The sequence below is a fragment of the Bacillus rossius genome, chromosome 3, assembly GCF_032445375.1.
Source record: "Bacillus rossius redtenbacheri isolate Brsri chromosome 3, Brsri_v3, whole genome shotgun sequence".
NCBI lineage: Eukaryota > Metazoa > Arthropoda > Insecta > Phasmatodea > Bacillidae > Bacillus > Bacillus rossius.
Window position 1 is genome coordinate 7868397 of NC_086332.1, and position 26435 is coordinate 7894831.

Sequence of the window (26435 nt, forward strand, 5' to 3'; positions counted from 1 at the left end):
ATGCAACCGGACGCTACAACATGAGTTCACGTACTACCGTGTTCCTACGATGTTCGCTCTGGTCAGTAGATCCCTATCTACCACTCAGTGTTGCTAACCCTGAAAGAACAAAAAACAAGCCCGTTATGGTCACAGTGTACATTACTTTGTGAACATGCCTCGTACTAAAGAAAATATTTGAAATTGTACATGCATAGAGCCAGTACACCCCAGATTAACGCAGTAAAACACATCAACTCAAACAGAGGATATATCTAAAGTTACAAAACTTAGTAGAGCCTTTAAGTTTGGTAAGTATATCAGCAACTTAGACTCTACATAACCAACTTGTTGACCGTATCTTTCAGAAAATGAAGTTCATATGCTGCTGAGGTACTTGAAGTTATTTGTTAAAGTAAATATGTATATATATATTTTTTGGAATGTGCACCTGGAGGTAATGAGCCAAACTAATGGCAGAGACTGTTTGCAACGTGTCTCGACAAAAGCAGTTGTTACATGTGGTATTAGTAGGGACACCTGTACTTCGCGAATACATTTCGTGCCAAGGTATTTCACAAAATACTTTAGCTTTTCTCCAGTGGTAAGAGGTGTCGTCCCACTCTTGACGGGGCCAATGAGAATGTGGTCACCGTACTGCTGCACCCTCACAATTTGCCATGACTCTTAGAAAAAGCTGCAGTGTTTCGTGGAATACCTTGACACGAAATGAAATCGCGAAGTACAGGTGTCCCTAGGTATGGTGAAGGGGTGAGCCTGGAAGCACGGCCGGATGGTCTGGTTGCAGGTCCAGTCGAGGGGCGACGTCGTCCACCGTGGCCAGACGACCAGCCGCGGCGAGACGGAGCAGCCCAGGCTGTACACGAGGTTCAGCAACATCCTGGGCGCGCAGGGCGACCGCATGGCGCTGGAGCGGACCACTAGGTCCTTCTCGGTGCGCGTCCCGGTGACGGCCCCCATGTCCCCGCTGGCCCAGCTGCTGGTGTACTGGGTGCGGGCCGACGGCGAGCTGGTCGCGGCCTCCCACCTGCTGCGCGTCGACCAGTGCTTCCACAACAAGGTGAGACGTTTCCTCAGAGGCCCTGCGAGGAAAGAGCACTTAACGAAAACTGATGTAACGCGAAATTCTAGTCGTGGGGAACTTCGGTATCCCGACCCATGTATCCCAAATGTGTCTCACGGGAGTGCTTCGTAAGCTCTGCAGAACATTATCCACCTCCATCTTATGTTTTATGCACATTGCTCCAGCTTGTGGCGTACCTTAAGCACACTATTAAAAAATTTTCCACCTTGAATATACTAATAATGCTGCCAATTGCCAACACATATTTACATAATTTAAGATAGTTTGATTTATGTTATACAAAAATTTATTTAGTTTGGCAGGTACTGTTTAAACAATAATTTTTTGTTCCGTTCAGTTAGTAGAGGGTAGCATGCAACTCTCCAATCCTAAGTGAGCCATTAGGCAATCAAGAAAAACTAACGGTATGATTATTTTCATTTTATTAATTATTTATCTCTGAAAATTTTCTGGTTTCTGGTGTTAGACCATTACACCTCCACCTTCGAGGTACAGTGAAACAATTACGCTAACATCGTGTTCATAGCTAATGTCATCTGCAGGTAATCAGATTATGTTGATAAATTAATAGAAACTGGCTATGTAAATCTCAAGGAGAACCTTTGAAATAGCTGGGCATATTGGGGAGATTACCATAAAGTGGAGAGAGGATAGACTCAAGTGGGGTTGGTAGAAATGTAGTAATGGGTTTGAATGTGGGACCAAATATTAACTAAACTTACACAAACTTACTACTAAACATTTTATATATTTATTTTCGAATAATTATTTAACTAACATCATCTTAGGTCTTAGACCACATGATTCCTCATCTGACGCTTGACCCTCAGCTTGGAAACTTTCTTCCTAAGAAAGAGAGTGACGAGTGGCTGACATCGTGGTCTCAGTGGCTACCTCGCTACAAGACAGGCGTAGCTCCAGCGGTGAAGGGGGAGGGGGGTTAGCCCCATCAAAGTTACGGGAAAATGAAACGGGATGCAGAACTGCATGCTATGATCTTGTAGGTTTCTTTTAGTCGCGCTGTACAATGCTGCAAAGGTGTCTAAGCAGACGGAGGGGATACATCTGTAATCAGACGGTGAAGAGCAATTTTTTTTTACATTTTATGATTGTGCACCCTTAAAAAGGCAGGAATCAGTAAGCATGAAGTGTCTCTAAATGGACGTTGGCCTCGGTTGAATCAGTGGCGCGGCTCTTGCAGCTGGAAGTCATAGCTGTCTTGAAGTGCAGTTAGTTCCAGCAGGTGGTTGAAGATTGAGTCTCAGTGATGTTTCCAAGCAACAAGGCTGACTGACAGCTGGGCAACGAATCACGAGCACAGTTTATAGTTCATCTGTTCGGGAGGCTTTATTCTTTCGCAATACAGATCAGAAATTTATTTACACACGGTTACATGAAAACTGTCCAATCTTACGGGTTCTTAAGTGATATTACCTGAGGGCCATCTAGCATATCTTTATTTAGAACCCGTAGCCCTGAAGTGTGGTGGAGGCTTTGCTAGTGAGTGCAGTGATGAGTGCAAAATATCACTTCAGTGAGTAGGCTAATGACAATGCTGCCTACATGCAGGTGAAAGCAGAGTTTCTGAAGCAACGAGCTCTCCCCGGGGAGGAGGTTCTTGTGCGGGTAACAGCCTCGCCTGCTTCGCTGTGCGCCGTCACGGCGGTTGACGACAGCACCGGCTATGTGACCAGCACCGGCCCTGACCGCCTGGACTCCAGGCTGGTGTTCCAGCAGCTTGATCGCTTCCATGTGGAGCGTGGTGATCGGCCACGCCAGGTGGATGAATTCGAGTACTGCAGCAAGAAGCAGGAGCAAGGTAGTGTGGCCTCACTGAATATGTTTTCTTGCAGTACTGGTAGAGAATAAACTACATTTTAACAAAAAGTAGGGTGAAATGCATTGAATTTGTCCTGTATGTATGCTGTACCTATACACAGAAGTAAAAATTTTTCAAGTGAAACTTCTGTGGGTGCGAAGGGAGTAAAATCTCAATGCCGAAATTTTATTGAAACGTTTCTGATGCGAAAAGGACGGAGAATAGGTTGTGGATGGTGCGGAGAACTTGCTTTGAGTGGGCTCCACGTGGTGGCGTGCGGCTCAGGTTGAACCCCGCCATGCTGCAGGGATAGGCGGGTCGCGGCAATAGGGACCCGCCTGCGCCTGACGCCACCAGACATGCTTGCATCTAGTAGGGGAGTATTTGGGCAGAGGGCAACACAACGGGGTTTGAGCTTATTGTTGTGCACCGCACCACGGACCACGTTCTCAAGAAAATAGCGTTCTTTCAAGTACATATTTTAGTTACTTGTGTAAATCAGTATTGTTAAACAGTGTTATTTGAGTATTTTTTTTTAGTTGTGCAGCAAAAAATTTTTGAAGGGAAACTTTTTGGATGCGATGAGAGTGAAATTTCAATTACAATTTCAAGGCCAAATTTTAATGTAATGTTTTCATAAAACATTGTATTGAAACGTTTCTGACAACAAAGAAATAAAAAGAGATCAATTACAAGTCGTCGTTTGAATTGCCAAAGATATTTCACTTCTATCACGTATACTGAGATAAACATGCTCTTTTTTTTAAAAAAAAAAAAAAAAAAGTCTCAATTGTGTAACATTATATTTTGTGTACATGTTCGCACTGAGGTTATGGGATATTTATTGTGCCTTCATGATGTTTTTAATTAATAAGGAAACTCACTTGCTATTAATATTCGTTTAATTCTTGGTTCTAAGATCCTTCATCCCTTATTAGAGATTGGCACTCATTTTCAAATGCTGTTTAAATTTAGTAATGTAGAGTTACTCTTTCACTTAAATAAATTTATTTTTGAAGTGCTCTTGGGTATAAAATTAAAGACAGATCAATCAATATTGTGATTAATTGAAATTTTAATCATAATGGATTGATAGATAATCGGATGATCTCCTGTATGGCGTCTGTAAGTGCCTCTGAAATTTGTATCATGTAGTCGAAAGTTCTGGTTATCATAGTAAGAATCCAATTGGCAGTTTTGATAAGGCTCTACGTAGCTTTTTCTGTGGCCTCTGGGTGATTAGGTTGCAGTGATCCCTGTATGTCCTTAAAGGTGACGAAACTCTTATCTGTTTCCTTGGAACTCTCTTATGGTTCTTGAGCTAGATTTCTATGAGTCCAAAAGGAGGATACGCAGAATTTCATTTTGGGTGGTGGTGTGGGAGAGAGAGAACCACTTTTCCCACTGTTTGCTCTCAAATTCTTTCTATTTGTTGGTGAGAGTTATGGATTGTTAGTGTTTTCGAGGAGGGTATCCCCCTATACCCTTATCTCTGTGTATACTCAGAGGTGCCCACCCCCCCTAAACATTATGACTCACCCCCCCCCCCCTAACCTAATGATGCCCCCCCCCCGCCCCCCCGAATTTTTTAATGCCATTTTCTCGATGATTTACTCAATTATTTTATAATATTATACTTTTTTAGTATTATATTTTATCACATTTTGCATTAATTGAAACTGATTTTCTAATAATAATTTTGGTCATATCAGGTAATATTTTATCCTGAACCGACAGATGCCAAACTGATTTTGTTGAGGAAAGTGCGGGGTTGCCAATTTGATTTACAAAATCCCTTTCAATTATCAAAGCACCAGAAAAGTATTTTCACATTAGAAGCTATAATTATGTAAATAATATATACATTTTTATCGTCTTTTAACCTCCCCCCCCCCCCCTGAAATTTTAATGACGCAGTCTGCATCGTTACCCCCCCCTTGTGGGCACCCCTGGTATACTACATGTGTCCAAGCCTTAACACACTCTGGGGGAGAACATTCCTCACCCTTGTCTTGCTCACGGAAGTAAGTAATTAACCATGTGAAATATCTGAGTGTTTCTCAGGATGAGTACATTCAGGACAGCTACAAATGTGCCACAACTAACATGATATACTGCTACTGTGGGTTTTCTGCAATGCAAAAGATATTTAATTTACATAAAATTAATTTTATCACGTCATAATTTGGCAGCATTACCACATCTGAACTCATTGATAATAATGGTCATCCCTGGAATCTCTCATTTCAAGAGCAGTTCATCCTGTAAAGGTTGTCTTGCCCGTAAAGCTCTAGTGATCCCAACCACTTTAAGCAAGCATTGAGCTGGTAGCTGCTGGTGTTGCTGGGACGAGTGGTCAGGAAACGATGGAGGACTGCGTGTTGCAGAGGCAGAGGAGGAGCTCGAGCCCCCGGACTGGGACCTTCGTCGTCGTCGCCGGTCGCTGGTCGGCTTCCCCACCTCCACATACGCAGACTCGCTGCAGGCTTTCGAAGTGAGTCAACGTGGTGTGGAGCGGCGTTCCTCGCCAGGCCACGCAGCCATAGACTGAAGATACGACACAGGCTCGTTCTTGTCTCTTCACGTGAGGCTATCATTGGCTTACTATTAGACACCAGAGCTGTCAAATTCAGATGTTTTAAACTCAGAATATTGCATTTATTTTAGGAATGATACTTCATCAGTTTGTTAATATTATTTAATGTATGCTTTATTAATGCAGATAATATTTAAAAGCAGTAGTAATATAGTATCAAACCCAGCTGGCACTCTCCGCTCAGGGTACGATGTAGCTCAAGTGGGGTAAAACGAGACATGCCCCTGATAGCAGTGCCTCATGCAAATAATCATGTTCACCCACGGCGTGAGCGTGGGCTCTTGTGGCATCTTGCATGACTCTGGGCCTTCACACACTCCCATGTGGTTGAAGAGAAATACACAATTTAAGTTTTATATCTTTTATTGCACATTCCATGGCATTTAATATAAGTGTTACAAAGAAATAATAAGTTCACTGATAAAAAACAGTTTACTGTGCAGGCAAAAAGGTGGTGATGGTTGACAGGAGCGAAAACTGCCACTGAGGGCGCTGGATGGCGTCCCCACTCCAAGGCACAAAAATCGTTGGGTTATTTAAAAACTTTTCCGCAAACATTAAATGCAGAAGACAAAAATTAGGACATAATATTAGGCAGTACTAAAACTTTATATGAACTGTATTTAATATTATAAAAAGTATGAGGATAACTTATTTCTCCGGGGTGTGTTCAGAACTTCAGATTCCTTCTGGAGACAGATTTATGAAATAAAAGTTATGTCTTTAGATGCTGATAACACAGCGCTTGGGGAATAAAAAAATAAAAAGGTTACAAATAAGTAATAATGCAGAATGGGTTCGAGGTACTGACTCTAACACTCTCGGATGAAGGTTGTGCGCACTTTACGTGCACATCGATGCAGGGAGGTCTGGTGGACAGATAGAGGGTGATGGAGGAGCACATCAGACTCACAGGAGGGGCGTATGCAGCCCCTGGACATTGTCAATAATGTCCATTTGGCTTTAGGCTTATGGTTTTGTGCATAGTCATATTAAGTCCTGCCTCAAAGCAAAATTAAATTTTTGCAAGTTTTTTGTGTTCAGTACCTTTGAAAAATATTTATGTATTTGGCAATTGGAAACACTCAAAACAATGTTTTTAATAGTAATTACTTGTTACAATGTAACATATACATAAAAAATTACAGTGACTCATTTTATGAGTAATTAATCATTAGCTGTTTAAAAAAATGGGTTTCATAGTTTAGGATACCTTCAGTTCTTGTTTTTATATATGCCATTTTCTTCTGACATAGAGTTGCTGCTGCTCTGTGTTACAATTACAGAGTTATAAAAAACCTGGATTGTTTCAAAACACAACACAATCTCGTGGCCGTTGTTTATTACCATAACCGCTACATGATCACAAGACAAACAAGAAGAGTCTCTTGATTACAGGATAGCCAGCTTTAACACTCTGGTTTTGAGTGGCTGCTTCTGTCTGTAATGCAGGTGTATTCTGTTGCAGGACTTTGGCGCTGTGGTGCTGAGTGACCTGACGCTGGAGACTCGGCCGTGCTTCGCCAAGCCCTTTGACAAGTATTATGGTATTTTCCTGGAAACCCACCTCGTATCTCAGATATGCTTCACAGTTCCGTGTACAATACAGCCTGCTTAGTGGGAGGATGGGCCTAACTCCCTCCAACCCTCACTTCAGTCGCGGAGATTCTGCGCACCGTGAATACAGACCTGCAAACTTAACATCACTATTTGAAGAGAGGCTAGAATGCTAGGGATTGGCAAAAATTTTCCCCACATATCGATGTATCAGGGTTTCAGTTTATCGATGGATTGATATTGATTGATAACTATGTTTTGTTACGTACAGTAAAAACACTGTGTTTGGCTGTTACATTTCACCAAGTAATTTGACGTGTCCCGGTACCGGGGCTGGTGCTGGAGAGGCTGTATTCTGGGCTGGATGCCGCGGCGTCCACAGGTCCAGAGTAGTATCCCTGATGTTCTTGGCCACACACCTTGTTCCCCTTAGGGTGTTTCTTGCCAGCCCTCTTGCTGGGCAGGAGGAGGGGAGGGTAGTGCAGAAACAGGTCGAGAGGGGCGAAGAGGGGGGAGGGGTGGGAGTTCTAGAGCGAGCACCCGAAGGCCGCTGCAGAGGAAGGAGGGAGGAGATTCTAGAGCGAGCACCCGAGGGCCGCTCCAGAGGAAAGAGGGAGGAGAGTCTAGAGCGAGCACCCGAAGGCCGCTCCAGAGGAAAGAGGGAGGAGAGTCTAGAGCGAGCACCCGAGGGCCGCTCCAGAGGAAGGAGGGAGGAGAATCTAGAGCGAGCACCCGAAGGCCGCTCCAGAGGAAAGAGGGAGGAGAGTCTAGAGCGAGCACCCGAGGGCCGCTCCAGAGGAAGGAGGGAGGAGAATCTAGAGCGAGCACCCGAAGGCCGCTCCAGAGGAAGGAGAGTCTAGAGCGAGCACCCGAAGGCCGCTCCAGAGGAAAGAGGGAGGAGAGTCTAGAGCGAGCACCCGAGGGCCGCTCCAGAGGAAGGAGGGAGGAGAATCTAGAGCGAGCACCCGAAGGCCGCTCCAGAGGAAAGAGGGAGGAGAGTCTAGAGCGAGCACCCGAGGGCCGCTCCAGAGGAAGGAGGGAGGAGAATCTAGAGCGAGCACCCGAAGGCCGCTCCAGAGGGAGGAAGGAAAGAGCTTCTAGAGCGAGCACCTGAAGGCCGCTCCAGAGGGAGGAAGGGAGCTGAGAGCAAGAGATAGATTAAATAACTTTTCCTCTGTATCCAATTTCACCAAGTTATATTTGCCAATTACTTGGAGAGGAGCTCTGCTAGGCACAATTTGTACCGAGCTTATATAGATCTCCTCCCTACAATGATCACTGACAGAGCGACATATCTTTCCCCAATACAGAAAAACAGGCCATCCTGTGTCCTCCCCAGGAATTCACACACTAGGATATTATTTACTTATAACATATATAGCACTGACACACATGTTATATTATATAGTCCTTAATAAATCCATATGCACTGCTATAAACGTTCAAAAGGATGCGTGCTGCCATCTATGTTATGTTTGCGGCACCACTCGTAGCCTATATCCCATGGCTGGTGTAGAGAAGTCTGTTGGGATACAGCTTTCCTTGTGAAGCGGCCATGTTGGTTGCAGAGAGAGGAGGCCGAGGTCAAATATAGGACACAACAATTTACTATAAAAACATTGTTTTAAGTTTTACAGTTGTTGCACTGCTGACAAATGAATAATTCTTGCAGACATAATTGTTATTGAAGGATGATACAACTGTTTTCAAAAAAATTTTCTGCCTATTTTTTTCTTCCACACCTATAAAAAAAAGGAGGGTGAGACGCAGCAAAGAAAGCGCCAGCCATCTCACCCCTTCCAAATTATCGGCTTTAAAATATGACTATTTTTGTTGTATTGTGCTATCATAGTACAAATTTTTACCCTTACAGAAAATTTTACTCTTGTTTTACTTATCATACAATTATAATAAAATCATAAAATATGTAGTATTGAGTTCTTGATATATCTACTATCTAAACTTTTATAATTAATTTACATAAAACAATTTGGGCTCTTAGTAGCAGAAGTAAATAAAAATGAGTAATTATTAATTTTTTTATTTTTAAGTATTCTCTGATAAAAATTTCAATGTATTCTTATTTGCGAACATTTTGTTAAATTTTTAAGTATTTGTTATGAATTATTAATTGTTTTTGACTCCTAAAGACGTTGACTGAAAAAATGAGCCCCCAAATGTGTAGAGCAGAGAATACTGAATAATAAGAAATTAAAAAATTACTTTGTTGTACAGTAAGACCTTGATTAACGTTCACTTGTTTAATGGACATTTGTTATAGCGGACACTATATTTTGTTGTCTTTAATTTGGTAACTGCAGACATGGCCACAGTAACGATTTTGATCATGGGTAGTCTTGACATTTCCTGAGAATAAGAAACCTATAGCAGCAAATTAAGAACAGGTGTATTGTTTCATATAGTGATGCGATTTCATTGGAATTTTATCATTAGCATTTATGAAACTACCCTGAGAATAATTAGTCAGAAAATAATATATATTATAAGAAATTACTTGGCAAATTTACCAGCAAGGTAAGGCAATTCTCCAAATTTTAATGGCCTGCTAACTGTATGGCCGCCACTTTACTATGATATAGAATGTCATTTTCCATTGTTTTGATGCCTTGAAGGCCTCCCGTTTCTAATGATTTTCTTTTAAAAGTTTTTGCACCCTACAAACTTCATAAAGAAGTCCAAGCCAGTACTTTCACATTGTTTCTTTCCTGTACAACACAACCAATAAGGAAAAGCAGAGAAATGTGTATTAATAGACGTTACCGTTGGTGAATCCTGTGAAAGGTGAAAAACTACCTCATTTCACAAAAAAAAGATTATAATGTTGTTATTTGAGGTACCGCCGTTTTGGTATACATTTTTATGTAATTACCGTAATAAACTTGACTAGTAGTAAATAAAAATCAGTTTTTCATTTTTTTAAATTTTTTAGTAGGTACCATTAAGAGGCAGTTGTTTTGCAGGTTTTCTGCCGGGTGTGGATCGTTCAATGGGATTCCTTCCTGGGATGGACATAGGTAAGTATGCAATGATTCTTCTTTCATTTGTATCTTGATGTCGAAAAGGGTATATGCCCCTCTTATGAGCTCGATGATAGCTTCAAAAAATAATTACCCTTCCATTGCACCCTGCAATGCTTAAACCTCCCGCCAACGTATGTGTGACTGTGTTCCATATTTATTATGAAAAGCCAGTGCCATGTTTTCATAATTATAATTTACTATTGTCAGTTTTCATTTACCTCCCCAAGTGGATGTGTTTCTCTTTCAGCACTTGGAACAATTAGAACAAAACCGTGCTATGCACGTGTGTCTCTAAACGCACCCGTTCCGAATTATCTTTTACAAACCTTTAAATTAAATAACCGCTATCGCACTGGGGTTGAAAGAGTCACATGGTGTGTGAGCATTGACTAAATATGGGCGCCACCACGTGGTTTAAGGGCACGTGGTCCCGGAGATCCACTCTCAGGGTCGTGACATACCCCAAGTGCAACGAGGCTCGCAACCCCCTAACCACTCAAATCTAGCCTAACCACCCGCTCTCAGCGGCGGGCACGCTCCTTCACTCACAAGAAGAAACCAGAGTGGTTTCCATGTGTCCCCACATGCCGGAGGACGGGAAGGAATCTCACGTGGTCGCTGCGTCCTGCTCCGGGTGGCGATGGAGAGAGACTGGGCGGTGGTCAAGGTGTCATGGCCGCAGGAAGCTTCGGATTCACCGTTAGGCAAATGACAATGACGTGGAGGAACTAAGTAGCGAAGCAAAGCCCTTACAGCTCTTTTAAACATATTTTCCCTGAATTAGCATAACATAAAAAAGTCACTAATTTCTACTTAAGTTCAAAAAATAGTCTACCCGCGTTGGGTAGTTCTGAAACCTGCCGCGCATGGCGCTGCTCAGTCCTTATGTATAGCCTGTTAACATAAACACTGTAGGGAACAGTAAAAGAAAAGATAAAGAATGACAATTAATTATTTAAATAGTAATTATGTTAGGGTTGTGTGGCACAGGCTCAATAAATGCGCCTCTTGCAGGGTGGACAAACACCCGCACACACACACACTGGTTCCTGATGGTGGGAGGTTCGAAACCGGTAGAAGATGGGAGGGGAGGGGTCGGGTGAGACGTGAGGCACATTGGGCTTAGGGAGGGCGTAGCCCCGGTCGACGTCATAACTAAATAGTATTACTGTAAATAGGCTTCTGCTTTATTTTAGGGATTTTATTAAAGGGAATATTTTGTTAAGGACTCGGCAGGGTTTTGATCAATCAAACGGTTATATAGTTGGGTGGCCGGATGAAGCCAATGTCTCTGCACCTGCCCTGGACTCTTCAGATTGTCACCTAAGATAGATCGCTTATCGCACCTTGAGGACTTTAACTTGTCTTTTACTTATCTATTAGCAATTATAATCCTTTTAATTTTTCCTCGTGGCCTACTTCAGTGTTAGACTGATTTACCAATCATTTATTTCCCATTACAGATTTTTTAACTTGATTGATGACCGCTGACAGTGGTGCCCTGGACTGGATCACAAAGTATTCCATCACTGCGGTTTTTTTTTTTTTTTTTTTTTTTTTTTTTATGATTATGTAATGTAACTTTATAATGTATGACATGTGCGACTAAATAAGACCAATCTTGCCAGTAAACTCAGTATAACTTTTGAACGACCACGTGTTCGACGACACAGTAGTGGAGGCCTGTGGGATGCCTTTAAGAGCCCGCTAGTAAACTTCTTTCTGTAACAGTAAGCGGCATGCTTGATGCAAAGAATGGACCAGGCCCTGTGATTGGATGCGTTGGGTTGGGGCAATTTGAGTCTTTCACCCACGCGGGTCATTTCACATTTATTACTTCCACATATTGGTGCTATAGAGAGTCGACCGAAGATGGTAATAATACTAACTATCCTGGCGACCCTTAGGAACGTCAATTTGTTGCACCAAACTGAAATTACCTAAGGAGTAGTTTGAACATGTTTGAGTTCTATGTCAAGGGTTTCCTAGTTGGAGTTAATGATCTGATCTGTTGCTTGTCGCAGCTGACAAGGTCCCTCTGAGCTCAAACCCGATGAACGCCATGTCGCCACCAGCGTACCCACTGACGTACGGAAACTCCGTAAGAACCACAGTCCCCATGGACGCAGCCCATCAGTCCCAGGTGGAAGTCAGGACGTTCTTCCCCGAGACGTGGCTTTGGGAGCTGGTGCACGTTGGGTGAGCTTTTTGTGGTCTGGCTCTGGACGCCAGACTAGTTAAGCAAGCTGTGGATAAAAGAGCAGCTAAAACTGTTGCTTGTTCAAGCAAACGTTTGTAGAATACCGGCTTAAGAACACTGCTGCTTTGAGTTTCCTTCCACCGTCATGGCCTACTGACTTTTACCTACAGTAGAATCTCGTTATAGCGAGCACGGTAATAGCGAGAACACGGCTATAACGAGGTATTTTTGAGGAATTTACGGCGTGATCGCTTGTAGCGCGCTTTTGTTATTTGTCTGCTTTATCTCCACCCCTCTCGCTCGCCACTAGACATCTTGCCGTTGACGCATCACATTCTTCAGCCGTGCAGTCGCCACCTAAGTGCGTGGCTTAAAAATAGAATCCCATCCTTTCTTTCTTTCATCAAACTTCCGTTAGTTATCTGTGCCGTGTGTAGACAAAGTTTGAGATTGGAACAGAAACAACGTAAGAAAGTATTTTTTACAAATTTGAAATATGTATGTTTTTGTTTTTATAATCGCGTATTTTCACGTTTTTTTTGGTTATCTTAAAAGAGATAATATCGAAAAGCCGCTCTAATGAAATTTAATTGTTTCTTGGTTAACAAAAACTATTAATTATCAAATATTGTTAATTGTTTATATTCTATTTATTATTATTTACGCGACGTCATACTGTACGCGTACGCAATACGACTGGATTCGTTGCTGCAACATAACATAGCATGTTATGCGGTATCAGAAGTAACGAGTAACGTAACGATAGTAACGAGTACTAATTGTTATAGTAACAAATACATACAGTTACGCATTTTTTCGTTACTTTTACACCTCTAGTCGGCACTACCGTATTTATTTCCGAATCGCTAGGGCAGTTTTCTTGTAACTTTTGTTTCGGTCAGTTGTTGGGGTATCTGTCCGAGAAAGAGGTGGTGATGGTTTGAGTTTAATCCCAAATTTATTTTCTAAAAAAGTTGACAGGTTTCTTTAAATGAAAAAAGTATAGTTTTCCAGCGACTATTACGTTTGAGGCGTACGTGCGTTGCCGCAGCCGCACTCCTGCTTTTTTGTAAGGAATTAAATCGTCGCGCTACACTAGCACCACCTGTTAGGAACATCCCGAACCAACATGGCCGCCAGCAGACAGCCCGCGTCGGCAATAGATAGCAGGACAATGCTGCGTCGGCCGCGGGCTGAGATGCTATACTTACGTGGCTTGATAGGGTATTCTGGTTATTTTGACGCAATCGGTGATCGCATCCGTACTTATGGGGTATCGTTTTAAAGAGAATTCACACATCTGCTCACAGAAATTAATATTTCGTTAATATAATCTGTTATTTTCCAATTATACAGGTTTAAACACAATTTTTATGCTATTTTCGGTTAATTTTTATTTTTTGGGGGCCAAAATTTGTCCAATTCGGTTATAGCGAGGATCAAACCCGGAACCATAACACCTCGCTATAACGGGACTCTAGTGTACATGTAAATCACGTGAAACAGTGGAATTGATATATTTATATATTGAAATTCTTCTACTAACTTTAAAAAAATCTAACGTGACTGATTTCTGTGACCACAACCCAAAGAGTATACTTTTAATAAAGTGTTAACCAGTGAAAATATTTTTCATAAGCTCATTTTTCATAATGCATGTGTTGAAATGGCTTTATAATGTACAGCAATACGGTTTTCTTGTGACAGTGCTGTATTGATGAAGTTGAAGTTAAGTTTTGTTGCCTTTCCAGTTTCCCACCATGTTACTGTACCTATAATGTACAATATGCATGTAGACGGTAATATTTCCATGGTATAAAATATGAGTAATTCAGCAAAGACACAGTCCAGATGTCATTATTATGCCTTACAAAATCACACGAAGTGCTGGCAATTATTGTTCATGTGTACTTTCATAATTGTGCAGAGCACATCTCATCAAATGCCTTACATATTTACTCCGGACAGTCATACACCAATGCAGTCAAAAGAGTAAAAAATAACGAAACAGCAGGTGCCTCAACAATAATACTTTTGGCATAAATGTTTGAATTACTGTACCTATGTATTTCATTTTATTACTTAAATACCCAAATGTTGTAATTTTTTACATTGGATACACCTACATAAAAATAATTTTTTGTAGAGAAAAGAAGTTTAAACTTTCATGGCCATAATATTAGTGACTTGATGTAGGCTTTTGGACATAACACCATTGCTATGCATAGCAATGGTGTCTGTCCAAAAGCCTACATCAAGTCATGCACTCCCATTGCACAAATCTTTCAAAGATAACATAATACTAGTATCATCAGTTTAAAAAAATTCCTTGTTATTGGACATAGCTGTGCCATCTGTTGGCCAGAGCCGAGGACAGTGCCTGGCTCCAGCCCAGCACCGGCGACTAGCGTGTTTGACGTCGTCCTCGCTGTCCGCAGGTCGGAAGGCAGTGCCGTGCTGCAGAGGCAGTTGCCGCACACCGTCACGGACTGGGTGGCCAGCACCTTCTGCATTTCCCCGCACACCGGCCTCGGGGTGTCCGCTCCGACCACAGTCCACGCCTTCCAGCCCTTCTTCCTGGACTTCACCGCCCCCTTCTCCGTCAAGAGGACGGAAGTATTCCAGCTGAAGGTGTCGCTGTTCAACTACTTGCCTCACAGTCTGCCGGTAAGCTCGCTCTGCACGGCGCTCTTTATCTGGCTGATGTAGAGTTTCTTACCGTTCTTCCCATGTCTATTCAAACAAAATACCAGTATCTCTGCCAGTGCCATCTTCTTCACACCCACGCACACAGTTAACACCACGATGTCTGCTGATTTATGTACGTTGACGTCAGCACCCTGTGTGACACATGAAAGTAAATGTTCGGAAATTTGGAAATTGCCAGGTGACAGCTGGCAGGCTCCCCTAATCCCTTTCTTCACCCCCTTGATTTAGTCCTCCTCGATAGATAACACCACCAACAGGAGGTACGGAAATGTTGGCGGAAGAAAACCAAAGAGTTCTTTGTGTCCCTGTTTTCACTAGCACACAGGGATGAACATTTAAACTTTATTTATTTGCTTAAAAATAAACACCTTGATTGAAAGTTGTTCAATACTCATTAACTGTAGATATTTGCTACTACTTTTACAGTGCTTCATCACTTATAACTTAACCCTCACGCTTTCCAATACATAACTTGCCAGATGACGCACAGCCGCGGATGCGTGTGTTTCCAGGTGAGGGTGAGCCTGGAGCAGTCGGCAGGGGTGTCCTTGGTGGTGGGGCAGGGGTCGGCGGTGTCGTGCGTGCAAGAAGGGGCCAGCTGGGTGGTCTCCTTCGCGGTGAGGCTGGGCGGGCTGGGCAGGGTGGACGTCACCGTCTCCGCGGAGGTGGAGCCGGGCTACGACGGCGCCTGCGGCCCGGACGCACTGCCGCTGGCCAGGCAAGTGTTCCTCGGGACGTAGTGCAGTTGAGGACACAGCCTCGGGCTCCCGCAGTGGCGGCTCGCTGCAGTCGTGATGACGTACAGGTTGTTGCTGATTTGCCATTTTTTGCAACTGCAACTTCATCCTTTTAATTTTTTTTTTTGCAGACTTGAATTAAATATACCATTCGGTAAACAAAATTGTTGTGCTTTTGATATTCTTGCAAGTAAACTTGATCAAATTTTCTTTGGAAATATTATTACCATAAATTCAGGATTCTTTATTCACGGGCAGCGTATAGAAATATCATGCAAATTTTATTCAATGTTTGAAATAATGTGTTTTTTTTTTTTTTAAAAAAAGAACTTTCATGGTACGCATATCTTCAAATTTCATTGTAACGAACAAAAAAAACTTGCCTGAAATAGATATTCCTGACTAAAACAATTTTGTTAGTGAAATTGCTATGCATTCGAAATAGTGTGAAGCCATATGAAATAAAATAACATGTACATTTAAAAAAGAATAATACTATACTGTTTACTTCAACCATGAAACTCTCAGAGATACTAGATTCTAAAAATTCTCAAATTAAAAGCACTTTTGTACCTCAACACCACCAAGGCTGTCAGGTGAACGTTGCCGTGCTGTTTGAGATGTAGCCTACCTACATAAAAATATATATTTTTCAGTTCCTGTGGGTTCACAGAAATACCACAGTATCCAAATAATTTTTCAAATTTATTGTGTGAATGTTACAGGGACACAATTGTAAAGCAAGTGTTGGTGAAGCCAGAAGGCTTCTCGGTACAGAAGACAAAATCAGCTCTGTTTTGCCCCGCAGGTTGGTTGATGTGTCATGCTTGGCAGCACACTTCCCAGAAATCTCATGCAGAGTGCGGGCAGAAATGCTTCCAAACCATTAAATACAGTATTCTACATTAATTAAATAAATGAGATTATACAGGAAGTCCATAAAAGAATGTCACAGATTCAATGGTATATTATAACAGTTTAATTTAGACTATTTACAACAAAATATACATTTAATTGAAGGTAAACTAACCTAGGGCCGGGGTGCAAGGTAAATTGGCGCCCTAGGCGAAAAACCTTAATGCCCCCCCCCCCCCCCCCCGGCCGGACACCCCAAAAAAAATTTTCCTTGCCTCAAAATACATCACGTAAGCCTAAGATTTTGTCAACAATCAAATGTAAGCAGGCTTGTGTTTTTTTTTTTTACTTTTTTACTTATAACAAATCATAAACGGGTCACCGTGGACTTTAAATAATTACGTACTTATATCAATATAAACATTCCAAACTGTTACAAAAATCCAGTTTCATCTAGTTTTAATAATCGTTAAACATATTATATCAGCTGTTATGTGTCGTGCTGCGCCGCCCCCAGCTACTTGGCGCCCTAGGCGGTTGCCTAGTTCGCCTATATGGACGTGCCGGCCCTGAACTAACCTAGTTATTTTTACAAATGGTACAAATGTTTAATTTGTGCACCTTTAGTTAAATGGCACACATCCAAACCGAAGTCCAATTCTTCCCACACTCTTGTTATCATGTCCAGAGTAATGGAAGCAATAATAGCCTCTTCGATTCTGTCTCTCAATTCTGGCAAATTATTATAAAGTGGCGGAAAGTAGACATGATCTTTTATAAAGTACCAAAGGATTAAATTGCGTGGCATTTAGTCAGGCGAACTTGAAGGCCAGCAAAAAAGAGCTCTGTCGTTTCGACCATTACTACCAATCCTACAGAGTCTGACTTTAACGCATGTAGCAACTGTAACCAGTATGGACTTTAAGTGGAATACATGTTGAACTGAAATTACAGATTCACTCTTAGCAAATGGCAGAACACAAAATGCTTTACTCTCGGGAGTCACCATTTTGCGTATGTGGCGCTGCAAGCGAGAAACCAACAAAGCAGTACTCGCCCATGCGTTTATCTAAAACTGTTGACATTAAATTACTCTTTAATTGTGACCTTGAACCAACACACTACAATGCTTACAGTTGATGCTATTAAAATTGATAACTGTGACATTCTGTTACGGACATACTCTATTACCGTACTGATTTCATATTGTGTTTTTTAACACCAGTCCAGCTGTTTACAACATTAATCTTGCCTCTGTGGTGAAATTACTGTCACCAATAATTGGCAGTAAGCTTCTAACTAGCACCTAAAAGCTAAAAAAAATAAAAGTTCAGAAAATTGGATAGCAGTACAGTGTATATACGGTGAAAAGTCTTAAATCCAGGATGTTTGGGCCACAGACATGCGGGATTAGTGATTCTACTGGACTGTTGTACCTGTACGTCAATACAGTTTTTATGGGAATACCAAAGGAAAATTTGTATACAGTGCAATGACATTAAAAACCAGTTTTAATAAGTAGGGGCATGATTATATGGTGAATTGCGATAAAACAAAAATAACAATGAAAAACATGTCAATACACCATATAACACAGAAATGTTAACCATAAATCACTGAAACCATAAATCACTGAAAAACAACAAAATAATTAAATTAACTACCATATTTAATCAAAACTCAACCCAGACAACAATAATGTAATCTATTAATACATTAAATTCATTGAATGTAAATTATTTTGCATGGAGCTTGTACCAAAATGTACGTACTTAAGAATGGAAAAATTTATGTTTTTTTTAAATATATATTTCAACTGTTATTAGTAACTAATTTTTACATTACGACATAGATACATTTGTCAAACGCACATATACTTGCATGTTTTGTATGAATATTTCTCAGTTGTTTGACATGTATCAGCCAAAATGACACTGTTTTGGTAAAGTAAGGTTCATTGAACAAAAAAGTGTCGTGTTTGTTGAAAATGTTGCTGCTATCTTGATGAATAAACAGAGTTCATAAAAATAAAAAAAAAATATCACTGAAATCACACTGTTTTAAAAACAAAATTGGCTTAAAATTAGAACCATAAAATCTTGTCTCTAGTACTAAGTGGTGTTAATGAAAGAAAATAATGCAGATGAGCATTTTATCTTCTTGGAAAAATCCTCACGGTAATGTAAATGTAAAATGTAACCGGCTAGGAAACAGGACCACTGAACTGAAATGAAAACCGGTAGGAGAAACGCGGATGTGGCACGTCCATGCCACCGGGCTTCCCAACTCCCACAAACAGTTGTTTGCAGCACAGCCTGTCCTACCTCGCTCTGCTATAGGCCACAGGAGTATGCCCTACGTTACCTTACAATAGAACACTTAGCTTTTCCTTGTGATTCTGAACGTGTTTAGTGCCTTGTGTCCTACTGTATGAGTGTGTGCATCGTGAAGAAAACCCGTCCCATTCAAAAAAAAATTAATATTCGACAATTGACACTTTGCCTGGGATAAAGCAGCAAAAGATTGGTCAAGTTTGGTTGTGCCTGTTTAATTAGTTGCTCCAAACACATTGATCAACTGGTGACCACCGCTTCGTTGTCGAAGGTAGAAATGGATGTGTCTGACTTTACAATTATTGACCTGGAACATAAAAAACATCAAACAAATTATTGCACACTTACAATGATGGAACGGTTTTAAGGATTGATGAAACAGGGATGGGGCAATGATGTGTGTTTATAGAGGATGGGCTCACGCTGGTGTCAGTGTTAACGTGAATAGACAGCACAGAGTATTCTGTGGAAGAAAACAGTCAAATAATATCACGGTACAGACGAACAGTGCTTACAATGACAAGACAGTAGTAACAAAAAAATGAAAAGAAAAAAAATCAAACAACAACCTTGGACAACACATTGACTCACAGGTGAACCCAGCAATAAAACTAAACAGATATTCTTGACTACACATCGACGATGGCACAGACGAATGCAGTAAGCTGCCTAAGACAAAACATTTGCATCTGTTTGTCTGTTTGTTACTGTGTCGTGTAAGGTGATTGTATGTACAGATGTTTTTTCTGTTCTTGTTACAACTTCTCGTCGTCAGCCAACTGTATTTGTCTGTGTCGTGATATTTTTTCTAACTCCTTCCCCAAAATTCTCTGTGTGCTGCATATTCATTTAACATCAACTGATTTTGACTTCTTTTTTTTCTGTGTGTTTGTTGTATTCATTTTTCTTGTCCATTCTTGTGGTTTTGTATCTATGGCATGCGTGAAAACCAGAAACGGCCTTATGTCCATAAATATTTTTTAAAACACTTATTGTATATTTTTTTACCTGGGTAGTGTTCATTATTACAGCATGATATGGATGTGTTGCAAGTTGAGACATGTAGAGAATCACAGCAGTTTTAGGAATTATTGAAGATTAACCGGGTCATTTCAAAATGGCCGTATATCGCTCTGCTTACTGTTTGATTCCGCTGGTCCATTCCAAGCAACATGTGTTGTAGAACAACGGGGCTGATCTCACAAGACTTCTCATCTGCACTTTGAATTTAGTGTTTGGTGAATGCCAAAGATAGATTATTTTAATTGATGCATGTAAGAACTTGCTAACTGTTCTCCCCAATCGCTTGGCAACGACAAACTCATCGTCCGGAAGACCCTTTGCGACGAATCTCATTCTGAAATGTTTGGCAAAGCAACAGTTTGGAGATGCTTTCAGTTTATGTTTTGAAACTGTTTGACAAAGTTTCTGATGTTGCTCATAAATTCTGGTGTATTTTGCAGACTTCTTGAATGATACGAGTGCCACCTGGAATTTGGATGTGCCAGCGGATGTGGTGTCGGATTCAGCCAGTGCAACCGTCAGTGTTGTAGCGGACATCATGGGACCAACTCTCGAAGTAAATTACTAAAAATTATAAATTTCAAAGCAGTCGTGAGGACTGCAGACAGAAGTGAAAACTTTTTCGCAATTTTTACGAAAAAATATTATCGCACAGCAAATTTGTTTTATCACGTTAGTAAAATAACTCCTAAATTACTATCAAATACGCATTGCATAGTAATTGTAGGTATTAAAAAAATAATTAATGATGTTCTTAATTTTTAGTTTATATTGCTACAAAGACTCAGTTTTCTTCGTTATTCAAACTATGTATATATCTATATGAGAATATTAATATATTTTATACTCACTTTTTACTGCACAGTAATCGTATACTTAAGACTTAAAAGCGCAATAAGTTATACTAATAGGAACAGATATAGTGTTATCATTAACACGTCACGTGACCATGTCAATGACGACTTACATGAATTTACTCCCTATCCAAACCTTCCCATAGAAGTTTTCACTTCAATTATACTACCAAACTGAATGTGAACTTGAGAAATTTAGACAAGGAGAGTTTGAACCAGTATCCATTATTAATAATCTGCTTATAACCCTTATACAAAGAACTTTAATATAATTACTGATTTTGTACCAGATATTACTTCAGGTATTTATGCCTGTCTACACTGCCAGCTGATAATCTTTAACATAAGTATTTAATGTATGTGGCACTGCGCTACAAATTGTTTGTTTTTTTTTAAAATATTGATTAACTATCTTTCTCTGATACCAAACTCCATCTTATGTGTGCATGTACTTACAACGGCTGCTCAGCACTGGGTGACAGGGTGTAACCAGAATTTGTGGAATTGTCAGGACATTATGAGTTATGAGAATATACTTAGAGAGGCCTGTTTTTTTAGTGTCTGGGGGATATGGCATACCCCTTCAGGCAAGCGATAGTTCCGGAAGCCCCCCCCCCCCCACCCCCACAAAATATTTTCAAAAACACATTAAAAACACATTAATTATATATATATTTATTAATATATAAAAGTAATATAAAAGTCCCAAAACAGTTTTCTGTGTGTCTGGACAAGTTTTGTTTTAAAAATCAGCTGGAAAACAGGATTTTTCCATTATACTTTATCATCCCAAAAAGTTGAGTGTGGAAAGTTACCAGACATTTTATGTGTACATTTGTTTCAACAGTCATTCAATTTTTAGCTGTACATTGCATTAAGACTTAGAACAGCACAGTGCATGTTCTGTCCAGCATGCAGTTTGTATTGACCTCTAGGATCAAGTTGCCCGTACGATGGCCTGTTAAGCTATTGGCTGGTGTGTTCTCATAGACTGTAGCAGGTATTCATCAGAAACTAGCTTGGTGGCTAGAACCACGTGAAGAGGGCATACGATTGTATATATAAGTTTTAATGCAAAATGTGAGGAAAAAAAACATTTGGCTAGTTTCAAACAACATGCTTCTTGCTTTTCCAGTCAGTCACGATTTCATCAAGCATTACCATTACAGTAGAACGACCCGTACAGTAAGGCTCATATTCCACTAACACGACCAGCCACGTTTGCGACTGGCAGCACACGCAGTCATTTGTTGTGTTGGTTCGTATGGTGAATCCGCTCACTGCTACGACTAGGCAGCTTCATATCGTCAGTGAGTAATTCACCGTACAAACCAGTATAAGACTTCTGGATGAGCGTGGCTGGTCGCGTCAGTGGGTTGTGAGCCTAAGGCCTCCTGCCTTGAGAGGTGCACAACGCCCTGTGGTTTCAGAACCTGGACAACCTAGTGCGGTTGCCGAAAGGGTGTGGGGAACAGAACATGGTGCTGTTCACTCCCAACATCCACGTGATCGACTACCTCAACGCCACTAACCAGCACAATCCCATCATATATTCTCAAGCTATTTCCAACTTGAAGAAAGGTAGGACAAGTTTATCACTTGAGGCGTTTAAAGGTGAATATGCATGTATATGTAGTAGGTCTGTGCGAACACCAGATTTTTTGTGTAAAACAAATATCAAATTGAATGTTTAAAATACTGGCAGAGTCAAATCAAATTGTGAATAGTGTTCTCAGCAAGGCTGTATTACACTTATTTTATAAAATACTGGATTGAAGTAAAGAAAAAAAAATATTTTAATGTTTGTATTCTTCAAACTGATTAATTGACTAACCATTTGAGCTTTTTATACAACACCATTCAATAAAAATCATAAACTAACCACGCATAATATTAATACTGAGCATTTATGAAATCAAACCTGAGTGCCACATATGAATTTTTTAAGTAACCAGCTTTATTCTTACAAAACATATACATCACAAAAAATTAGCAGGCAAGTTAGGATACTAGGCAGACATGGACCAGAAAAAAATTTTCAAGCAAAATTAATACAGCATTATTTTTTAAAAAAATTATAATTAATTTGTTGACGCTCACTTATGATGTTAAAATAAAATTAGTTTTGAAAAACAAATAATATAGAAAATAAATCATAATGAATAAATAGTACACTTGAAATTGTTTAAAATTTACCTAGTTACATTCTGTAAAGTGCAGTTACTAAACTCGACAGGAATTGTATGAACATTGTAAAATGTACCACGTCCTAGTTTAAAAAGTGGTGATCTTGAAAGTCAGTGCCCACTGCTCGGCAGGATACCAGAGGCAGTTGAACTACCGCCACAAGGATGGTTCGTACTCTGCGTTCGGCAGCGCTGACGACACGGGCTCGATGTGGCTGACTGCGTTCGTGGTGAAGTCCTTCGCGCAGGCACGGCGGCACATCTTCCTGGACGAGGAGGCCGTGCGTCTGGCTGCCGGGTGGATCTCCTCCAAGCAGCTCGAGAACGGGTGCTTCCCTGTGATTGGCCAGGTGATCCACGAGAACATGAGGGTAAGTAGTGGCACCAGGCGTATCGCGTATCCAATTTCATACCTTGATCCTGATGGCGTGATCATGTATATACACTAAACCTGTGGTACATGATGCTTACTGTTTTAATTTAGTACATCAAAAAATTCTAGGGACAACAAAAACTCAAATATCTCAATACAAACAAATTATGTAAGATCTTGTAGGAAATTTTTTTCATTCGTTTTCAACTTACGATCATAACATGTGGTTATATCACAAGTTTTTGTTTGGCCAGGATCTTTCGATGCACTAAATTAAAACAGCAAGCAGCATGTAGCACAGGATCAGTGTATACAGGATCATGCCATCAGGATTAAGGTTATCACCTTTGATACGTAATACGGAACTTCCTAAAGATATTGCCAGAGTTGACAAATTGTGAAGGAGGGAAGGAGGCAGGTTCAATTTTTTTGTTAATGTAGTTTAAAAAATGTTGTATTTGGACCACTACTTGAGTAGGAACATGTGAAATAGCGATCATCCGTCACCAGGAAGTTCTATAGTGTCTACTCTCATTCTGTGTTTTTTAGCGATGGTAAACAAAATTAAGTTGAAGGTCCACAAGTTCAGAGTTCTTTTTAAAAACCCAAAAGTTATGATTTATGGCACAATATATTTTATTAACAATGATTGTTAAAATTGCGTACGGCCGAAGGGCGAGCTTGGAATTCACTGTGACCGCCGGCCCCACTATTTGTCAGTCCTCTGCAGTAGCTGATAGCTGATGTCTGGTAGCTGATAACACAGGCACTTGTCTCCGGTCTTAGGGGTATCCATTACCCAGTGGCGTAGAGCAGCCAAAGGTACATTTATATTTGACATCAAACAATCAAACTAACTCATTTTTATTTTTAAAAAATTTAATTCAAGTTTATATTTTAATTGACGAGATAACATCTTATAAATCGATGAACGCCGGCTGCTTCCACGAAAAAGCATGACTCATTGTCATGTTCCGCCTGAGCCGAGTGTGCAAAAACCGGCCAAACCACCGTGCGAGAAAATCTTCTATAATATCAAACAGGTTAAGGCGGGCTTTTTAACTAATTGTTCATGATTATATTTATGCAAATTATTTGAATTAAATTTGCAAAAACTGCAAATAATATTTGAAAATTAAAAAGTATGCAATTTTTCATCAGTGTTTTCTTATGACGTTATCACGTAAAATTATCGTCCGTAAACCGACTTTACAGACAATTAAATTTAAAATTAATGTACCTATGTTAACAATTAATCTCTTTTAACATTAAAACCAAAGCTGGCAAACTACCATAGTAATTCATTTCAGAAGGTAAGCAAGTGCCTGTTACATGCCGGTCAGTGCTATTGGCTGCCACACGACTCTGTGATCCTGCCCCCAGGGCGGCCTGACGACCGAGGCCTCCTCCGCTGCCCTCACCGCGTACGTGGTGTCTGCCCTGCTGGAGGCGGGGGTGCCCCTCAGCCCCGCCGCGGCCAGCAACGCAGTGTTCTGCCTGCGGGGCGACAGGGAGCCCAACGTGTACACCTTGGCGCTCACCACGTACGCGTTCTCGCTGCTGGGCGCGAGGCAGCTGGCAGAAGAGTCGCTCCGTCACCTGCTGGCAGCAGGCAACGAAGACGGTGATCTGCTGTGGTGGGAGGTGGCAGGTCAGTGCACTGTGGTGTCTGAGCACTAGTGTCAGACCATCCATCGGTCACACCATGCCTCTTAATGCTGATCATATCTCTTGATTCTACCTACTTTGTGATACTTATCGCAAATCTCACATATAGATACGTCTTGCCTTGATACTGTTCGTGGTACTCACATCTTGATCCAAACCTAATATCAGTTACCCAAATCTCAGTACCACTCAAGGCTTGGCACTGTTCAAATCTCCATATAAAACGTAATGATATATGTAGCATTGAGATGTTGCAGCTTAAAAACTGTGTAGCTAACTGATTTGAGCTAACTGTTTGTAGCTGAATACGTTTAAGTTTTTTTTTTTGTGTATTATGATGTTTCTAATATTTCGGGACATGACAGCATGTTATTGATGTGAGATAGTTATATGAACATGAAGAGTTAAAGAGAAACAAAGATAGAACTCTACATATACGTGCAGATCACTGGACTTGCACTTTGCACAAGGCCAGTTCGCATGTCTTGCTTTCTTCCCTCACTATGAAAATATATACCTATATATATTTTTTGAAGTCAAGTATCACCGGCTGCTTATTCCTCTAACATATGTTCCTTGTAATTCTGGCTTGTATAAGATTTTGTTTTACTTAAAACCTCTTGTCAACCTTTTAACTTTCGGGGTGCCCCTGTGGATTTTACTTGCTGGAAACAGTATGGCGATGGTCGTTTCACTCGCAGGGCAAGATGCTCTCAGGTCACTTGGGTCATGTCCTCGAGGAAGTGTTGCGAGGGCAAGTCGTCTGCTGGTTGTTTCGGGGCGATCATCTACTTCTGTGTTGTTCGTAATGCTCAGTGTATTGTGATTTTTAGGACAACGAATAACTAATGTATCACGTTAAAAATTACATAGATGAATAATATTTATATCTCATGATAGTGATGGCCCGATATTCGATATTCGATATCGGAGATCGGTAATATCGGCACATTTTTCAATATTGGACATCGGTAAATACTTGCGATATTTTGATAACCGATGTTTGCTCTCGCCAATAATACTTCTCACGTAACCTTAACCGTAAATCCAAGCTTATTTTCCGTGGGCGTAATTTATCTTTCTTCACGTCACCATATTACCTAGTAATTCCAAGCATATTTTCCACTGAAACAATTTCAAGCCTATTTATTCTTTCTGATACTACAATGCATCCCGACGGTACAATTCTTCCATGTGTACACAAATCCCAATCATTAGTGCATATTTATTCGTTTCAGATATTTGCAAAATGTTTTCGCTTTATGAATTTTCGAAGTTCACTAAGTGTACATAAATTGAAAACATAAATGAAAATAATTACGATATTTAATTTAATAAGTGGTGTAACCCTAAGTAAACATGAAGAAAAATAAAGTTGCTGCTTGATATAACAGGCATTT

At 40.6% G+C, this 26435-nt stretch overlaps 1 protein-coding gene across 1 annotated transcript in view; it reads left to right on the forward strand.

The window, feature by feature from the left end:
• Nucleotides 1-26435, forward strand: part of LOC134530169 (murinoglobulin-1-like) — a 95604-nt gene that overhangs the window by 45312 nt on the left and 23857 nt on the right. The window contains exons 10-22 of the mRNA XM_063364806.1: nt 788-1060; nt 2654-2903; nt 5291-5397; nt 6968-7046; nt 10038-10091; nt 12122-12296; nt 14736-14964; nt 15519-15724; nt 16469-16551; nt 20395-20510; nt 22239-22389; nt 23127-23365; nt 24751-25018. Coding sequence (XP_063220876.1) covers nt 788-1060; nt 2654-2903; nt 5291-5397; nt 6968-7046; nt 10038-10091; nt 12122-12296; nt 14736-14964; nt 15519-15724; nt 16469-16551; nt 20395-20510; nt 22239-22389; nt 23127-23365; nt 24751-25018 — 2230 coding nt within the window. The remainder of the gene's footprint in view (nt 1-787; nt 1061-2653; nt 2904-5290; nt 5398-6967; nt 7047-10037; nt 10092-12121; nt 12297-14735; nt 14965-15518; nt 15725-16468; nt 16552-20394; nt 20511-22238; nt 22390-23126; nt 23366-24750; nt 25019-26435) is intronic.